Raw genomic sequence first — 17,024 nt, forward strand, 5'->3', positions numbered from 1 at the left:
GCTGCACTGGTTTCGGTGCGATTGCAGCGCAGCCATGGCCCTAGTTTGATGTCGCTGTCGCGTCAACGGCTATCGCAAGGAGAAGACGTCAAGGGGCTTGTCCAGCTCTCCGAACCGGCTTGCGCAATCGCGTGCAGCAGTGACCACGCGGCATGTGCAACAGAAACATTTTCACACAACCGTTGAGACATTCCGCAAAATGTTAAAGATGATTTAATCGCCCTTCCGCCGGAAGCTGGTGCCCTCCTGGAGCCTGCGGGTGGCACGGTCAATTTGTTAATCAATTTTGCTTCCCGAGCGAAGCTAAGTTCTTGCATTTGCCCCGGCGCTTCCCTCCCTGATGCCGCGGGCTCGGACGCCTGGGATTTAATTCCCAGGAGTAAGATTATGCTGTGCACTTCACGGGTGCAGACTTCATAATTGCAGGTAGAGGACGTCATGCGCTCATGTAGCGCAAGCAGCTCTGATACGACAAGGGTTATTTTACGACACAGTTAAAGGAGCCAGATAAACTCGGTTCCCTACGCAAACGCCTGTTTCGAATCCAAAGGCACGTGCAGTCTAAGAAGTGATATAGTCGGTCATACTCGCGCAGTGTATGAGCATATGGCGCGCCCCCAAGCCCGAGCTAGCAGAGATTCCTTCTTCGGAACGCCAATGTCCTACGCCGAAAAATTCGCATCCCAAAACAAATCAGGCACATCGTGAACTTACCTGGCCTTTCCGCCCGTCGGCGTCGCCAATACCGAAGCGCAGCTGGAGCACGCCACCACTTGCTGGGAGTGCGAGAAGACGGTCACGATGCTGAAGCAGCCCTGGCACTTAACATCCATATAATAAGAGTTTGGACTCTGGACAAGCCGCTTGCGCTTATGCCGCCTAGCCTCCAATGCTGCCGGAGGATGGAGCAGGTCGTAATCTTGCTGGAGCGGCATGATGAACTCTACGCTTCTCTTACACAATATAATTGAACCTCGGGGAGGCTCAAGTATGCATCACGGGGCCTATATGTGAAACCTGATGCCGAGTACGACACTGCCGACACTAGGGAAAGGCATAGAGGAGCCGACTCTACTGTCTGCTTTAAACTGAACTGTTGCGCATGGCAAAACATCCATTGTGGTTGTCATCGAAGATTCTAGCTGACGTGATTCATCTTCAGGAGCAGGTTGCTATTGGTATCATTCCACGGCATAGCGAGGCCTCGTGCTGGGCCTATAAAACATGCAGCACGATGAAGTTATTTGGCAGGTAATAACGTGGCACGGTTTGTTGGCGGCGGCGGTGGCGCATCTGGCTGCTGGAATGGTTGCTTTCGGCTTGAAACGGTTCTCTTGTTATGAGCTGCATTCACACCAACAGCATTGTCTTTCGTCGTTCTCCGTCTCTTCGCGCGCAGGTAATAGGGCACGTCGATTGCAGCTTTAGGGCAAAAACTCAGGCACAAAACTTTTGCCGCAATGAATACAACGTCACTGGGCTCTGCAATCGTAGCTCGTGCCCATTAGCTAACAGCCGGTATGCGACTATCAAGGAGGAGAACGGGAGATGTTACCTTCTCATGAAGACGATAGAGCGGGCGCATTCGCCAAAGAATTTATGGCAAAGAATTCGCCTTAAAAAGAACTATGCGGCGGCGCTGGAGCAGCTTGACCAGCACCTGCAGTATTGGCCCAAGTTCCTGGTGCACAAGAACAAGCAGCGCTTTACCAAAATCACACAGTACCTCATACGCATGCGGCGGCTGGAGGTGAAGGCGCGACCAAAGCTGGTGGGCATCAATCGCAAGTGAGTACTGTGCCTGTGTTACGTAGGAAATTCGGTTTTGGGATTTGACGGGCACACAGGAAACTGCTAAGCGCACCACACTTGCTGGGCTTTCTGAGCTATATCTTCTTACCTACAACATTTTGGTTGCAAATGCCCACAAAGAGCACTGATTCGGGCCGCTCTGGTTCCTAGAGCAGCAGTTATGGAGAAGCTCCGCCCCTCTTGACCTAAGGGCCCCTGAGGGAAGGAAACCCGTTGAGGCGTCAGCATCATGCAGGGGATGGGGGACCCCATCTCTCTTTCACACATCCCCCTCATTCGACATCCACGCCCTGCCTCTTGAAACTCAGTCCGGGGCTATAGCACGAAAACAGCTCTGTAGCATCCTCAATGGTGTACACGCACGTGGTGGTGATGTGTGCGCAACGCAGGCTTGAGAAGGTCGAGCGGAAGCGCGAGGCGAAGGCGGAGGCGGCGGCTCATTTGGAGAAATCCATAGAGACGGAGCTGCTCAAGCGACTACAGGTAAGAGGGTGTGTGTGTGTGCGGACAGCGCCGCCTTGCTCTTCATTGCCCTCTTTGCTCTTCTGGTGGTGCTGGAATGTGTGGGTAGATTTTGTATGTATGCATGTATGTATGTGCGCATGTATGTGATGAACTTTTTTCCTGGATACAACCCCTCTGGCTTGCTCTGGATTAAAACACCAAATCCAGCAGAGGGTGGGTAGGGCCTTTTGTTTTTCTGCTTCATCATGACGGGTTGGTGACTCGTCGTCGCACAATCTTGCCTGCTTTGCGCACAGAGTGGCACGTACGGCGATATCTACAACTTTCCGCTGGCGCAGTACGAAAAGGTATTAGATACTCAGGAAGTTAAAGAGACGGAGCAAGAGGAAGAAGAGGAGCTTGGGGAAGAGTTTGTGGCTGGGGACGACGATGATGATGACGAGGAGGAGGAGGAGGTATGTACGGGGGTAAGAGGACACGGAGGACATTATCTTTGCTTTGGCATTGCGTGGGTGGCGCATGAGCGTTAGAGCGGAGGCCTTATGGTTCTGCTGTATTCGATATGCGCTACGATACCGGGTCGAGGCGCCTTGACAACGGACTACATACTTACGAACTGTGTTGGTTAACATGTAGTATATTGGGCATACTGGGCAAGAGGCGGACGGAGGCGGCACCTGGTGATTTCCGGGTGTTTAGAGCAGGCGGCCTTCTCCTGCCAGCGCCGTCTGCTCGCCTGACCGTTCCGCGACAGAAATCACCGCGACGTGACAATCGTTGGCTCAGGCCTCTTTTCTCCTATTCCATGGCCCAGTCGACACGCATCCGCCGCACAAGCATATCTATTTAGAACAATTAGCATCTTTAGTCTGGTCTGGCCGAGTCGTGCTTAACATCGTGCCGGGACTTTGTCCTTTACATAATTTTTTAACTGTTGAGCGAATATTTTCAGCAACAAAACGTTTTGTTGTTAAGTCTGTACCGCCTTGCTTCGTTTTATCAGTTTAGGCTGTGCCCTGCTCTTCACCCGCCATTTCACCAATGCTGGTTGGTATAGGATATGGTGTTTTCTGTTTGCTTGGATTGGCTTGGATTGGCTCCTCTCACCCTGGTTCCCTACCTGCTGCTGCACCTGTTATGATGTTGGCCATTGGCCGGGGGTGGACGTGTATCCGCTCGGCGGCTGTCTCCCAATGTGCCGCCGGGCTCAGTTCCTTGCCACCCCACGATATCAACCCCGTGTGAAGGGGGCGACGTGACAATCGTTGGCTGCGATGGTTTCACTGTGGCGCGGTCAACACGCATCCGTCGTACATGTCTTCTATCAGTGTTTCAGCATAAGATCCTACAGTACGCATAGCGCATGTTTCGCGCAGCTGCGCTGCGCTGCCACCACCGTGCGCACGCCTGAGTTGCGGGTATCTGTATGTATATATGTATGCTAAGTAAGCTATGACCCTGAGCATTGTGTTGATGTTGACGGGATGAAATTGCACTGATGGATGATGCAGGTGGTGGACTACCTGGAAGACGATCAAGTCCAGTTGGACGAGGAGGACATGGAGGATTGGGATGACGGGACTGGGCTTGGCGAGGACGACGATGGCGACGACGACGACGAGGAAGAAGACCAGGAGGATGACAAGGTAAGAGACCAACTAGTAGTAAGGGATGAAAGTATTTATACTTTCATTTCTCACTGCGTGTAAAAAATTATAGCTGTGCTAGAATAATTAGTCGAATGCCGGTCTTCTAAACTTGTATCTCATTCTTATACGCGCCGCGCTGTCGTACCCGTGTTCAATTTGGTGTTCGCTTTGCGGCTCGCTTTCCCCATCATATTTCGCGGATTGTTGATTATTATATATATATATATTGTAATTTATAATATAATATATATATATATATATTGTAATTTATATCTATTTATATACCCTGTTGTGTGCTGTTATTGCAACCCGCAGCCGAGCACGTCGGGTGGCGATTCTGGCGACGGGGGCAGCAGCGGCGATGAAGAGGACGACGTGGCAACCGGATCTGATCAAGAACCGTCACCGTCTCGAAAACGGAAGGCGGCGCCGCCGCGAGCTCCGCAACGACGAGCATCCGCGGCCGGGACGGCGGCGGCGGCGGCGGCCGCGACTCGGAGAAAACCAGTCAAACGAAGGCGGCAGCAGCTAGAGATCGAGTACGAGGAAGAGCGGACTCAAAATCGCGACTTGAACTGAGCTTGTGTATGTGTGTATTGCGTAAACAGATGAACGGCGGACATGTTTTTGACGGATGGGATGCTTGGGGTGTGTGTAGAGCTTCGGCTTGTGCCATTTTAAGGCGGATAGAGTGTTGGGGTAGATGGACCGGCGGCTCACGAGCTCCCTTGAAAAACTTCTGTACGATGCTCCCGGGGCGGGGTGGTTGTTGGATTTTTCGTTTAAGGTGCGTGTATGCCTCGGCCTGTGCTGGGTGATTCATCTTTAAAACTACTCCGCCGCCTGCAACATGATGACGTGGGATGCTGGATGCAGGGGGTTCGCAGGGCCCGTGCTTTTCGTTGGCTGTACTTACTGCATGCATATGCATATATGACTTCCTTGACTATTCGAGCTTGTTTGACAAAATGGAGCTGGCTGACCTCCGATTGAAAATAATGGCTCACAGTATTACCGGCGGTAGTATGGAGCTTAGGAAGAACCTTTTCTAGGAGCTGCGGAAAACAGAGGAAGGGTCAGAGGGGCTTGGATTAGAAGAGATACTACAGATACTCGGAGTGTTACTTAGCTGAGGGCGTCAGTGCAGACTGTGTTGCTTTCCACCTCGGGCACCTATACCTTGCAATGTTTTTACGGCTCTGTTCCAGGAAGGCTCCACATGCAACACTCGATTAGCGCTCATCAGCTTTTTCCAGTCCTACTTAAAACTGTAGCTTTGACCTGTATGACCCTTTTCATTTTCTTGCTCCTAACGGAACCCAATATATTTAATTATCAAGACCTCAGTGTGACACTGTGCGGCGCACACGTGTTGCTAAATTATTGCTCAGTCCTGCCGTGTTGCGTTACAGTAGCTAAGCCGTCAACCGCAAGCACAACTCAGTAGCAAAACAACCCGTTGCGAAACCCCCTCCCAACACCAACCCATTGTGAAAGTTGCACTAGTGGCCGATAGTAATGACAGGTCTTGAAAGGACCCACAAGTGCAACGATCGCTGGTCGGTATAGGTCAAGAGGGTCATCACCCATGCCCCAGCCGCGGTGCTGTCTTCACCATTATGCTCTCGAAACCTCCGCACTCTTCCAGCACCCAGCTTCTGCACCAAGCTGCAATCTGCACGGTTGTTAACGGCAGCGGTCACACCTTCAGAGTGCAGTGAGTGTGTTCCAAAGCGCGGAGACAGCCCTGCCTCCACAAAGAGCCTCCACAGGGGCCCCGGAGCAGTCTGTATAGTTGGGTGGGATGGTTGTGTTGAGCGGCGTGGTATGCTGCTCCAAGCTCGGCATGCCATCCGATTTGGCCACGGCCCAGCGGAGGGAAGGGATGGTGGTGACGATGCCGCACAACCCATATCGTGTCCATCGGTGCCGCTTGCAGCACACACGGACCACTACAAGTGGGGCACGATATGTGTATCAGGGTCTCCATTTCAGGATTGGCACTGGCACAAAGTGGGCGCCGTCGGCAAAGTCCACTGGGAATGCAACCGTGTACCATCTTGGCGGGTGGATACCCCTTGGGTGACCCCGAGTGGACGGGACTATGCCCTCTTTCAGTAACACAGACTAGCTTGGACGAGCGGAAAAGCTGCAGCCAAGACTAAGCTATCACTACTACTACTACTGTAATTATTACGATGATATGATGACTATTATTATGGATTTTATGGATTTGGGCCACCAGGTTGCCTGAGGCCCGAGAGACATGGTGAACCAAAGCCGTGCATGGTGGCGGTTGCATGCATCAGGGCTTGTCCGATGATTGCGAAGGCGGAAACACCACCCAGCGACATTCGCACCCTGTCGCATGTCAGTATCTGGCGAAATTGTAAGGGGGAGCATTAGGTGACTGCTGTCGATGTGACTAAGGCAACTGCACATTATCTCGTGACCCCACGGTCTGGCCAGTTGTGCAAACAAAGCAGGGTTTAGCAGCCAAACGAAAGTGCCATGCCCCTTGAAGGGTGTGTCCGCGAACTGGTGGCACTCAAGAGGGAAACAATCCACTGAGATCCAAGCCCTATTACCAGAGCAGTGTTGCACACACGTCATGTGCATGGCCACAAGGGGTCCACCTTTGGATCATCAAGTCTTTAGCAGGTTGGCTTTGATTGTCACCGGCACCCGCTAGGCGTCCAAGCACCCCTGCCGAATGAGGCTCGGTAACACATTAAACATCGCCGGTCAACAACAGGTCCAGGAGTCTGAGATGGACCCTCCAGTTCCGATACCCATCAGCCCACAGCAAGGGCACCGTCCTCAAGGACCCAACCGACCCAGCCGCCATACGAAAACTCGGAACAGCATCTGTGTGGATGGCCAATGGGTGCGCGTGGGTAGGTTGCCAAAAGAGTTTAACCCACCCTAGACTGCAAAGAAACGTGCAATGTTTGGCGACTCCGACAGCTCATGGCTGGCGATAGGACCAGACCTGGAACGGTAAAACTGTGGGCCACATTGGGGCAGCGATAGCGACATGCCCGAAAGGTCCGCGATCTCATGCACCCAGTAGGGAGTACAGCTGTTGAACGCTGCGCAGGTTCAACCATCCTCTGCACTGCGAGTCTCATCCTTTCGGTACGAATTGAGCCGTTGATGGTGTCAACCCGCCCCCAGGTACTCCGTCCACTGCTCAGGTTCGAAAGGGCATTCCTGGTTACTAGTTGATGATCCCACGTTAACCAAGTCGGTGAGAACCCGCTCTCGCCGCTGGTAGTGCGCCCGCACCCTGGTGTGCGAAAAAACTCCAACAGGCTGGTGCCAGCCTACTGGGCACTGCACAACCTGGGAAAATTCGCCCTTGTTGTGCAAAGCCTAAAATTGCCGAGCTTCCTTGTGCATATCAATGTAGTGATAGCCGGACTTCTGAGACACGGTGGGCAGATAGCCGTGTGGGTGCGGCACTTCACACAAGCATCCCACGGGACTTATACCTGTAGCTCGGCACCACACGGTGCTCGATAACATAACATAACGTGCATCAGAAATTAGGCGGAATTTGGGAGTGGCCTTCTTTAGGAACAAAACCGAGGGGCAATACGCAGCGCAGTTGGCAGTCGACTCGTGGTCCCGCCCCAGTTGCGACCAGTTCGGTGATCGCAAAATTCAGTCTGCTGTTAGGCCGACGGTTGGTCAGGCTGTAGGGTGCTTCGCACAACAGCGGAAACCGAACAGTACCCAGGCCATGACCAGGCGGGACTGCGTAATTAACTGCCAACATGCTGCTTTGGCTTTCAACCGGGCCCTCATCTGTGATGGCTGGTTGGACTTAGGTTTGTCCGCACGCTGCAAACTCGTCCCGGCCCTCCTTACAACTCTCATGTCATCCACGCGCCGGGTGTGCACTTGTTCAGGGCCTGTCGGTACCGGTGTTCTCTCCGGGGAAATGCGGACACCTTGGTTGCGGGCACTGGCTTGCCGTGTCACGCCTCTTATGGGGCACTTGTGTCGGCCGGCTCGAGGCTGGTCCGGCATCCGTAGGATAAACTTGCGTTTGACGCGCTGGTATAATCAGTGCTGCTGAGGGATCGCTATATTTTGAGCCAAAGAGTAACCGTAGATTTGGTCTTGTTGCCGATTGCGATGGTGTTGAGCCATTGCTGCGTACATAAGATCGCGCCCGACGAAGATGCACTGTCTGGTGACGACCACAGTGGTCGAAGCTGTATGACTTTGGCACAACCCCCGCCGATGTGCGGCCGGGCGCGCTGGTTGTTGCAGGCCGCTGGTCAGGAGACGGGAAAAGGGGCCAATCCTTCTTAAGTAAGCCTCTTCTGTCATTGAATAGCGGGACAAGATCGTTTAGTAGACGAACGCGCATGAACAGGTTCCCTTGAATGGCAATGAATTAGTAGCCATGTCCTGTTCGCTGGGCACCCAGGAAGATCTTGTATATGTAGGGTGTTAAGATCTAGAGACGCGGCGGCAAGGTACGCAAAGCACGAAGGCGAAGTCGGGATGTATCGGGGAAAACTGGTGTGATGAAGCGGGAGTATGGAACCAGTGCGCTGTCTTCTTGTGCTTGCCCGGAGTGGGCACTCATGTTGGATGGTTGGGTAGCTGATGTGAAGTGGGGGCAAGGAAGGAAATTGGGTTTCTGCATACCCGCGCAGCTTTAGCACCGAAGGTAATTTAAGCCTGCCCACACAGTAGGGCACGACAGACCGATTGAATGGGTCTTGTAGCCTCTTTACCCTGCCGCAGTCACTTGAGTATGTACCCTTTGCGGGGGTGGGGTGCGTCACTGTCGACTGCCAAAGTAATCACAACTGCGAGCTACATCCGGCCATAACCACAGTGAAGACGGGCAGTATTAGAGCTCTTCTCACAAGAGACTTCTGGCCATATCCAGCCTAAGCACAGCGAGTGTCCAAATTGCTGGCCACATCCGGCCTCGTAAGCAGCTTGTGTGGGATGTTACTGGCCCCTCCAGCCTATAGCTGTCGGCTGTCGGTCTTTACCGGCTCCAAGCAGGGGAGAAGAATATCGGAACCGTTAGTAACCTTAAGCAATTGATGCGCGAGATCCAAAAAACTGCCCGGCCCATGCGGCAGCATGAGCCGTCTATGCGCGAAGTCCCAAAACTGCCTGGCCCGAACGGCCACATAAAAAAGGCGATGTGCAATTCCACGAAAACTGCCTGGCCCGAACGGCCTCACAACAGTCGATGCGCGAGGTCCACGAAACTGCCGGCCCAAACGGCCTCATAAGCAGTTGATGCGCGATATCCAAAAACTGCCGGCCACATCTGCCCGCGCAAGCAGTCCAAGCGCGATAGTACTAGCTAGATATAACCTTGGGGAAAGCGCTCTCGGCTTCGTGACTTGTGGTAGTTAAGCCCGGTGTCCGGTAGTTGCTGTGGCGCATCACACCGCCAGTGCCTGAAGGGGGCCGGTGGACAGAGCCAGGGTAGGTTGCATGCCTGCTGCAGGAGCCTGTCGCGTTAGCCCAGCCGTTGACACCCACGCTGCCTGCTGGCCGCATGAGCCCAGTGTGAATGGTGGTGGTTCGTCCATTTGGGCGTCCTCGAACATGCGATCCCCCGTTGCCCAGCGTCCTGGCAGGTTGTAAACCTTGCCCCGGAAATGTGGCGAATACGACAAAGGATCTGTACAACATTATTTGTAACTGGGTGTGACAGCCGGAGGATTCAGTAGTTGTGTAACGGTATGTGTGAAAGACGCTCGAATAAACGACAAATGAAGTGGTACGCATTAGAATTCACACCTCAAGATAACAACATGTCATAGCGGATTTGAACTCCTAATGTATGGTGGCGTTCCTAGCGGCAATGGAAGCTAAATAGCGGAGGTTGGTTAACCACGTGACAGCTTTCAGCAACGCCTGACCTTCTTCGGACGCATCATCCGCCATTGCTGTTCAAATTACGTTAATGCGCTCAATGGCGACGCGCACAACCTTCACCAAGGCCCAGGATCCGCGTAATTGCGGGTGGCTGGCTAGGGGCCGGCGGCTCCGCAAATTGTAAAAGATTATCGCTTTGGGCTGAGCTAACATCAGCTGGGTTAGCTCCTCGTGCTCCTTCAGCCTCCGATCGAAGTAAGCTGTGAGTGCTGGCGAAATAACTCGCGCTCCTCAGCTAGCTGCTGTTCGAAGAGGAAATAACTCGCGCTCCTCAGCTAGCTGCTGTTCGAAGAGGGCCCGCATTTCGGGAGTGAGCACTAATCTTTCTGCGCCCGCAGCGCCAATTTCCATAGCCGACATTCGATTCTAGTAATGCTAAGAAAAGACGGTGCAACACATAACTAGAGGACACTGTCCCAGCAGCGGGACACACCTCTTGGTAATAGTCAAAACAACGGCAGTTAAAGAACCAATGCGCCTGTGGGACCCAAGTAGGAGCTCGGCGTCCCTTGCCGTACTGCGGTCCGGCACATGCATGCATGCATGCGCCCTACTTCCACGCACCACGGCAGTTCCTTCGCAATAACTTGCCTATCTCTACACTCATACTTCGCTTCGAGAAGTCGAAGCTTAAGCTAGGCAAGTGTCAAGGGAGAGTGAGGGGGCATCGGAGCCACTCGCGTATGAGGTTTTAATACTGTGTGGGTGCAGTGATGTTGGATTATAGGCCCCATCTAGACGCGGTATAAGAATCAGAGTCAGTGCAGTACAAATGGGCAGTTCACGGGGGTTGCTACCGGTGCCGCTACCACCACAGCTGCCGCAGCTGCAGTCAACCTTGTCACCATTTCGCCCTTGTGTTTAATCCTCATCCCCTTGCGTGTTTAGCGATGCCCCCGTCTGTGGTCCCCTGCCGGTCTGTCGGTCCGGTGTAAAGAAGTCTATTATCTGCCTGGGGCCCTGCGCCTGCCCCTGTTAAGCTTGCTCCTGCTGCGGCGGCCCTTGGCTCGCAGCTCGTTCCTGCCTCCGGACGGCTGCCCTCCAGCAGCATCCTGCCAATTTCTTCCATGGCCGACAGGGCCGCTTGGGCGGCAACTGCCTGTTCACAACCGGCTGGCGACTGTACTTGTTGTAGCATGATGGCTACGGTGCTTGTTATGCGACTAACTTTAAGATATTACAATTATAATTTGAATCTAGCTCGTTCCCATCTGGAAAGCATGATACATCTTATGCCTTTAGTTTGAAGTACATGTGTTCGTTAGGCCCGATCCGGCTAACGGACAGCGAAGCCAAATTCCAACAAGCAACGGTCGAACTTGGTCTTGGATCTTGGTTCCTGATTGCAAGCAAGCATTTTCCAACAGACTCATAAGTACCATCCAGGAGCTTTGGAAAGAGATCAGGCTAGCCAAAGGCGTCAATGAGTCCTTGCGATTTCCTGAGTCTATACAAAAGCACCTCTAAGACATACTCTAAAGCCTATACACATTTGTTGATATGTACATGACACTACGTGCACGGAGGCCGTTATGGTTCCTGTTAGCAAGCAATTGGCCTTGCACTTCCGTCCGTCATAGCTCTAATGGCGTCAACGAGCTAAGGAGAGTCCTTAAACAACTAAAAAATGATGTTGAGGTTGAAGCACGCAATACCAGCAACGGAGGACAGCGCGGAACACTTCCCGAAGAAGGTGTTGCGGGCATTTATAGCGCCGAGGGAACAAACGCAGAAGACCCAGCAAACAAGCTGCAGAAGTCAGCAGTTCTCATCAAGGAACTACTGAGAATATTCACAAGGAAGGTGCCCGGCGGACTCGTCCCAGACGGCCTCGTTCAGGGTGTTATGCAGGTGCGCACGGATACAATTTCAGCAGGTAATCTACATAACCTCGTTTCATGCCTTGGACATCGGTGCGCCGTTCATCACCGCACACGGCACTTGACTGATAGTTATTATCTCCGTTTATCGTCAACTTGTACTGCACAGCTTTTCGTGTAGTAAGTCCAGTAAGCTCCGCGGGTGGACGCAGAAGTAATGCAGAAAAGGCTGCTCCAGATTTGCAACATCAACTATGCGACGATTACTAACACCTTATCCAAAACCCTAAAACCCACCAGACCTACCGGGAGATCAACAATCCAAAGGACCGCCTGGCCTTCTTGCTCCTGCTCACTAACGAGATGGGGCTGTCAGGTGAGCCCCTGAAACTGTGTCTGTTTTTCTCCGTACATTTACGTACCACGATACCAGCCGTACATGTACCTCACCTACTACCTACCTACCTACCTACTGTTCCTTGTTTGAAAATTCTTGTGTGGTGGATTCTTGTGTCTCACATCGCAGTGGCGGAAGTAAGCTCTGCGGTACGTCTCTGGGATGCCGTACAGGCTCGGCAATCGCCATCTCCACCAGCTGATGATGATGCCACTACCACTGGCAGCAGCAGCAGCAGTAGCAGTAGCACCGCCGCCGCCACCGCCGCCGCGCCAGCAGCGGCGGCTGCTCCATCTCCATCCGCCACCGTCACCACCAAAACCGTCGCATCAGGCTTCCCCTCCTCCTCCCCTTCCTCCTCCACCTCCACCTCTATGCCGTCCTCCTCCCCCTACCCCTCGGATGCAGTGTATCGTGCCACTGACAGGCTGGGCAGTGCATGTAGGCCGCTATACACTCAGCTGTTCCTGCCAATCAGCCAGGCACCGCAAGGTGTGGGTCTCGCTACGTGTGTGTTTTGGGTGGGGGGGTAGGGGGGTCGGGTGGAAAGGGAAGTGCGTTTGTGGCCCTGATGGCGGGATTAAGGATTGAGGTTGGGGTTGGGTTAGGCAATGACATCACCATTTTACACACACATACAGACACACATACAGACACATACACACACAAGACCACCTCTGAAACCCTTCAACCCCGCAGGTATGAAGTTCTTGGTGGATTTGCGGGCGGACGTGTTGCAGCTGCTGGCTGACCAGCAGCAACAGCAGCAGCAACAGCCTGTGGCGGACGTCACGCCGCCGTTGCGGGCCATGGCTGATCATCTGCGGTCAGTTAGTTGGTTGCTGAACAACTAACTAACTTAGGGTTACTGGCGGAGTATTTTCCCCGTGAGCTGCCCCCGTCTTCCCCTCCCCCCGTCTCTCACAGCCCTGCGGTGCTGCCGCTCCTCTTGGGCCCCCTCCAGCCGCCCCTCGGTTGGGCCTCCCCGTTATTCGTTCGTGTTGCCTTACTCTTCCCTTCCCCCTTCATGTTCCTGACCTTTATGTTCTGTTTCTTCCCTTTCCCTCCCTTTCAGTGGTTCGTCTTACGCCCGCCCCTTCCCCTCCCTCGTGCTGCTGCTGGTGGTCCTTGCCTTGCCTTCCCCTCCCGCCTGCTGCTCCTCCCGCTCCCTCTCCTCCGGTCAGTCAGTCCCTCGCCGAGTGGTTCAGTGTGGGGCTGATGCAGCTGCAACCCATTTCGTGGGGGGAGTCATCTGCGGCCCTGCTGGTGCGCGCGTGTGTGTGCGTGTGTATATATGTATATATATGTGTGTATGTATATGTGTGTGTGTCTCCCCCTGCGTGTGTGCTACAGTTCAGCTGAAGTATACATACGTACGTACATACATACATACATACATACATACATACATACATACATACATACATACATACATACACGCAGGAGCGTGTGATGCGCTGTGAGGCGGTTCACCCGGTACGCAGCTGGGATGAGTTACAGCGGCGCCTGGGCCCCGGCCGCCGTGTGTTCGCCTTCACCCACCCCTGCATGCCGGGGGAGCCTCTGGTGGTGCTGCACACCGCTCTGCTGGACAGGGTGGGTGGGTGGGTGTCGGTAGGGCTAGCTGTCTTCCCCGGGGCGGGGGGGGGGCGAGGGGGGAAGAATGGATTGCGTGAGGTGTGGGGGGGGGCTATTGGGAGGATATGAAAAGAGGGAGGATCCAGAAGGTTCTATTGTTGTGAGGATGGTGGGGAAGGGGGAGGGGAAGAAGGGGGAGGGGGATATGGTGATCCCGTACTCAGGGCCTTGGTGATTGATCTGTATTGATTGATGATGTTCTTCAAACTCCCCCTCGCGCCCGCCCGCCCGCCCGCCCGGACCTCCTTACAGCCACCGTTGTGTGAGGAGGACCCGCACAAAGTTGTGTCACACCCTCCACCCTCCTAGCGCCGTCAGACCCTCTCCGGTCCCCCGCTCCGGTCCGGCCCATCAACACACACACACCCCACCCCCTGGTCATTATCGTTCCCTCCCCCCTTAAAATCATATTACGACACGAAACACAGCCCGCCGCGTCCATGTCAGACATCCTGGAGGATGAGGAGGAGCGGAGGCACGTACATCAACGAGCAGCGACTGCCAAGGTTCAGCACCAGCATCAACTTCAGCAACAACAGCCACATCAGCAGTTACGGCAACAACAGGAGCTTAGAGGGCAACACGGCAACGATGAAGGGAAGTTTGACCCCCAGCATCTTCACCCCCAGCATCTTCACCCTAAAACCCTCCATCCCACCACGGCTGTCTTTTACTCTATATCCGCCAGCCAACCAGGGCTTCGGGGTATAGATCTTGGACATTTCTTAATCAAACGCGTTGCGGAGCGACTGATGGTGGGTGCAACTGCTACTTCCTATTCGTGACGTGCGGCAGCGCCGCTGCTGTAAAGCCGTTTGCTGTGAATCTGCTGTGATGTCATGATGCACTTGCACCTGCACCTGCACCTGCACGTACGTAGTGGCGACGGTTGATTACATCAGTGATGTGAACTGTTGGGCCCCCCTGGGGATGGCTTCTTTTGTGTTTGGCGTATGTGTGATGGGTGGGAGGGGCCGATGACGAGTGCGTCGTGTTTTGAACGGCACGCTGCCGCGGTCTCGCACTGCCGCTCTGCCCTCCGAAACCACAGGCGGAGCACCCCAGCTTGCGCCGACTGGTCACCTTGTCGCCGCTACCCAACTTCCGAGCGTGGCTCGTATCCAGGTTGAGACAGGAACAAGGCAATGCGGCCGCTGCTGCTACTGCTGCTACTGGACTGGCGGCGGCGGAGCAGCAGCAGCAGCAGCCAGGATCTGGTGGCGGCGCCGACGCCACCGCTGCCGCCGCTGGTGGTGACGGCGGTGATGCAATGCTGCTACAGCCCCACGAGGGTGAATCGGTGTTGGGGTTGGCCAGGGCGATGGGCTGGAGGGCTGAAGAGGGTGGAGTCGCCGCCAGCGCCGCCGGCGGCGCCGCCGATGACGACGACGACGACGATTTTGGTTCAGCGGCAGCGGCGGCGCTGTGTTGGCTTCTGGAGGATGATCGTTGGCTGGTGCAGCGACGGGAGGGTGGGAGCCTTGTGCAGGGTGGGTACGCGCCGTACGTCCCCAGAGGTGCCACGTCGACCCGCGTGGGCGGTAGGTGTGCCTCCGCTTCCTCCACCGCCGCTACCGGCATCGACGTCGATGGCGACGGCGGCGGCGGTGGCGGCAGTGACGGCGACGGCGACCACACGGCTGCTGAGTCGGTCCTTCGGCCGCTGCTGCTGAGGCTGGCGGCGAGATATTTGGCCTTGGAGAAACGCCGTCGCTTTGCTTTGTGTCCCGTGGCGCACTTCCATTTGCGTAATGGGGCTGTGATGTGGCGGCTGAACTGGCGGTGAGTGCCGTCACTGTGTGTGCAGGTGATGGTGGGTCTGTCTGGCGGGTTTGAATGCTTTTTGAGTGGCCAGATGCTGCCGCTGGTGTCGGGAAGGAGAGCCGCGAACAGCATACATACATACAAGGTACACGCCTTTTTATGTGCAGCCTTTTGCTTCTAAGAGCCTCAAAGCTGAAGGCTCAGGGCTCCTAAGCCTCAAGGCTCCTAAGACTCAACTCCTGATTTATTCAAGTGAAGGAACGAGGGTCTCTGCCGTATACCCTGTCGTACCCCTGCACGTCTGTCTTCAGTTTCATTGTTTTGAATCCGGCCAAAACAAATTTCCTGATCTCACTTTCACTTTCACACTATTTTTTGAGATGTGCGCCAATGGAATGCGGGTCGCTATTGGGAAGGGTGTGCAGGTGGCGTTACAGCAGAGGAAGCAGCTTACAGGCACACATACAGAAATGTACGAATGTACGACGACTTCCGCATGTCATGTCATGTCACGGACTGGGTGGATGACGACCCAAATCTTCCATTTAAAAGAGAACCCGAGGGAAAAAGTTATAGTAATCATGGGAGGCATGCGACTGTTGTTGTTGCTGCTGTTGTTGTTATATTTTATTGTTGTTAAATTGTTATCCTTTATTACATTGTTTTTGTTGGGGCCATTGCAGAGCCGACATGAGCACCCTAGGGCTGAGTCGCAGCTTCGGCATCATGGTCAACTACGAGTACGACTTGCCGTATGTGTACGACAACAACTGGAAGTACATCATGCTCCATGAGGTAGGTATGGTGCTGCACCCACACATGTGTGCGGGTGCTCTGCTACTGTAGTGATACTGGCGCCGCTGGTGCTGCTTGCCGTACTTTTCAATGCCGTACTTTTGGCTGTGCCTATTATCCGCAATTCAGATAAACGCTGGGCACTGGCTTTGTGTGGATTGCATTGTTGCTTTTCTTATACCCTAATTTGAGCGGCAAGTTGCCGCAACCCAAGTGACCTTTACCTGTGGAGTTGCTTTCATAAGCAAAAGGTTTTGCAAGATATGGATTCGCGTGTTTTGTTGCCTTCAGACACAAAACCATTCTCATGTCGCAGTGACCCCCCCGGGGGGAAAGCGCATACGCTTTAGGATTTATTTCCTAAAGCTACCATAGGTGTAGCAGGCGAGGCCTGGGCTATCGTACATTTGTACATCCGTACATGATGTCATGATACATCTGTGATCATCTTCCTCACGGCTGCAGATCCAGGTGCATCCTCAAGTCCGGGAGCTGCTGCTGTGAGGCTTAATTGGGGAAAGAGGGCGGTTTGGGAGCACACCGTCGGCTGGCGGGATCTCGCGGGAGCGACGGTGCTGGCCTGTGTGGCTGTTATTGTGGTGGTCGCGGCGATGGCAGCGGGAGGGCGGCAGAGGTCGGCAAGCGACCTATTTCAGCTGCTGTGGGACCGTTCATACTATTATTACAAGGGCAGATTTCCAAGGGGACCTTTTGAAATTGGAAGTTTTAAATTTAAAGTCACCGGAAATGCTCCTCGGA

The 17,024-nt window shown here is 54.1% G+C and overlaps 1 protein-coding gene across 1 annotated transcript; it reads left to right on the plus strand.

Moving 5' to 3' along the window:
* Positions 1–542: 542 nt before the first annotated feature.
* Positions 543–7,150, plus strand: VOLCADRAFT_105259 (uncharacterized protein; the record flags this gene model as incomplete). Its single annotated transcript, XM_002951801.1, has 10 exons — positions 543–1,251; positions 1,400–1,788; positions 2,202–2,295; positions 2,574–2,732; positions 3,789–3,923; positions 4,535–4,574; positions 5,575–5,643; positions 5,866–5,993; positions 6,682–6,813; positions 7,124–7,150. Exons 1-10 carry the CDS (start codon positions 1,225–1,227, stop codon positions 7,148–7,150), a joined length of 1,200 nt encoding a protein of 399 aa, XP_002951847.1. The 5' UTR covers positions 543–1,224.
* Positions 7,151–17,024: the final 9,874 nt, after the last annotated feature.

Source organism: Volvox carteri (genome assembly GCF_000143455.1).
Source record: "Volvox carteri f. nagariensis unplaced genomic scaffold VOLCAscaffold_26, whole genome shotgun sequence".
Classification (NCBI taxonomy): domain Eukaryota; kingdom Viridiplantae; phylum Chlorophyta; class Chlorophyceae; order Chlamydomonadales; family Volvocaceae; genus Volvox; species Volvox carteri.